Source organism: Mandrillus leucophaeus, unplaced genomic scaffold (assembly GCF_000951045.1).
Source record: "Mandrillus leucophaeus isolate KB7577 unplaced genomic scaffold, Mleu.le_1.0 Scaffold639, whole genome shotgun sequence".
Taxonomy (NCBI): domain Eukaryota; kingdom Metazoa; phylum Chordata; class Mammalia; order Primates; family Cercopithecidae; genus Mandrillus; species Mandrillus leucophaeus.
The window spans coordinates 1,074,129-1,075,286 of record NW_012106908.1 but is presented as its reverse complement, the minus strand read 5'-3'; the positions used below and the strand labels follow the sequence as shown (position 1 = coordinate 1,075,286).

Sequence of the window (1,158 nt, the reverse complement as noted above, 5' to 3'; positions counted from 1 at the left end):
GTCTCGATCTCTTGACCTCGTGATCCGCCCGTTTTGGCCTCCCAAAGTGCTAGGATTACAGGCTTGAGCCACCGCGCCTGGCCCTAGAAGGCATTTTAGATGTATTTCCTGCATATGTACTTGAGATACCAAAGCAATGTCAAGACAGAGAAGAACCAAGGAGACCTATTTACCTTGGCACTTTCCAGTGCTTCATTGAGTGGGATCACTTCATGCTCCTTATGTTCATCAAAAACCTTCTGAAAAGCTCTTATTGGAGTCTTACAAGTGACACAGAAGACATCAGCAGCTTCTTCTTCATCCTCTTCCTCGGGGATGACATAGCATTCATACTCCTCGCTGGCACGGCCGTGTGTGTACCTATAGGCTTCCCGCAAGTCCTGGCACTGGCCTGCCGAGCCCCACCCTCCGAAGCCCAGGTCCTCAGCCTCCGCTGTCTCTCCACTAGGTCTCCAGTCTCTCTGCTCCCTGGCTGGGTCTCTCCTCTTCATCACATAAGGAGGATATTCTGAAACCCCTGTTCTGGGCATGTTTTCATCAACAAACTCATCCCTTAATTCATGATCATCTTCAAGTCCATATAAGTGGACAAGTTCATCCACTTCCTCTTGAAGGTCTCTTTGAGCCTTACCATCCCCTGCTCCTCTTGACTCATTGGCCATTTCAGCTTGGACTACTTCTTTCCTCATCCTAGTATTCTCTTCTGGAAAGAGCTGCAGTCTGTCTTCAGAGTCATGCAGGTCCATGTGGTAAAAGTGGAAATCCTTGGGAGTAGACCTGTCCAGCCCCAATTCCTGCCCTGATTCCTCCTCCACTGTAACTCTGGAAGTCCTCAGAAGCACCTTTATATAAGAAAGATCCTTCCTGGACACTTAATAGTGAATATCTGGGCCCTGGAACACAAAAGGAGGAGGAAAATCAGTTCTGGAGAAGGGCATTGCAGCAGATGATCATTAGATTGGGCTCTACTCATACAAAACTTTAAAAAATTATCTGTGTAGCTCAGTTGTGGTTTCCCTTTGAACCATCTGTAAAAAAAATTTGTTTTCTATGGGAGGATGGGCTTTGTAAGGTTAAAAGAGACAAAAGAAATTTCAAAACAAATGTCTAATAGGTATGTCTGACAAAATACTTCCCTTCTTATACATTAAAAAAAAA

At 45.3% G+C, this 1,158-nt stretch overlaps 1 protein-coding gene across 1 annotated transcript in view; it reads right to left on the bottom strand.

Annotated features, from left to right (window-relative positions):
* Positions 1-1,158, bottom strand: part of FSD2 (fibronectin type III and SPRY domain containing 2) — a 60,513-nt gene that overhangs the window by 40,968 nt on the left and 18,387 nt on the right. The window contains exon 3 of the mRNA XM_012000674.1: positions 174-893. Within this exon, the coding sequence (XP_011856064.1) occupies positions 174-746 (573 nt within the window). The 5' untranslated portion in view covers positions 747-893. The remainder of the gene's footprint in view (positions 1-173; positions 894-1,158) is intronic.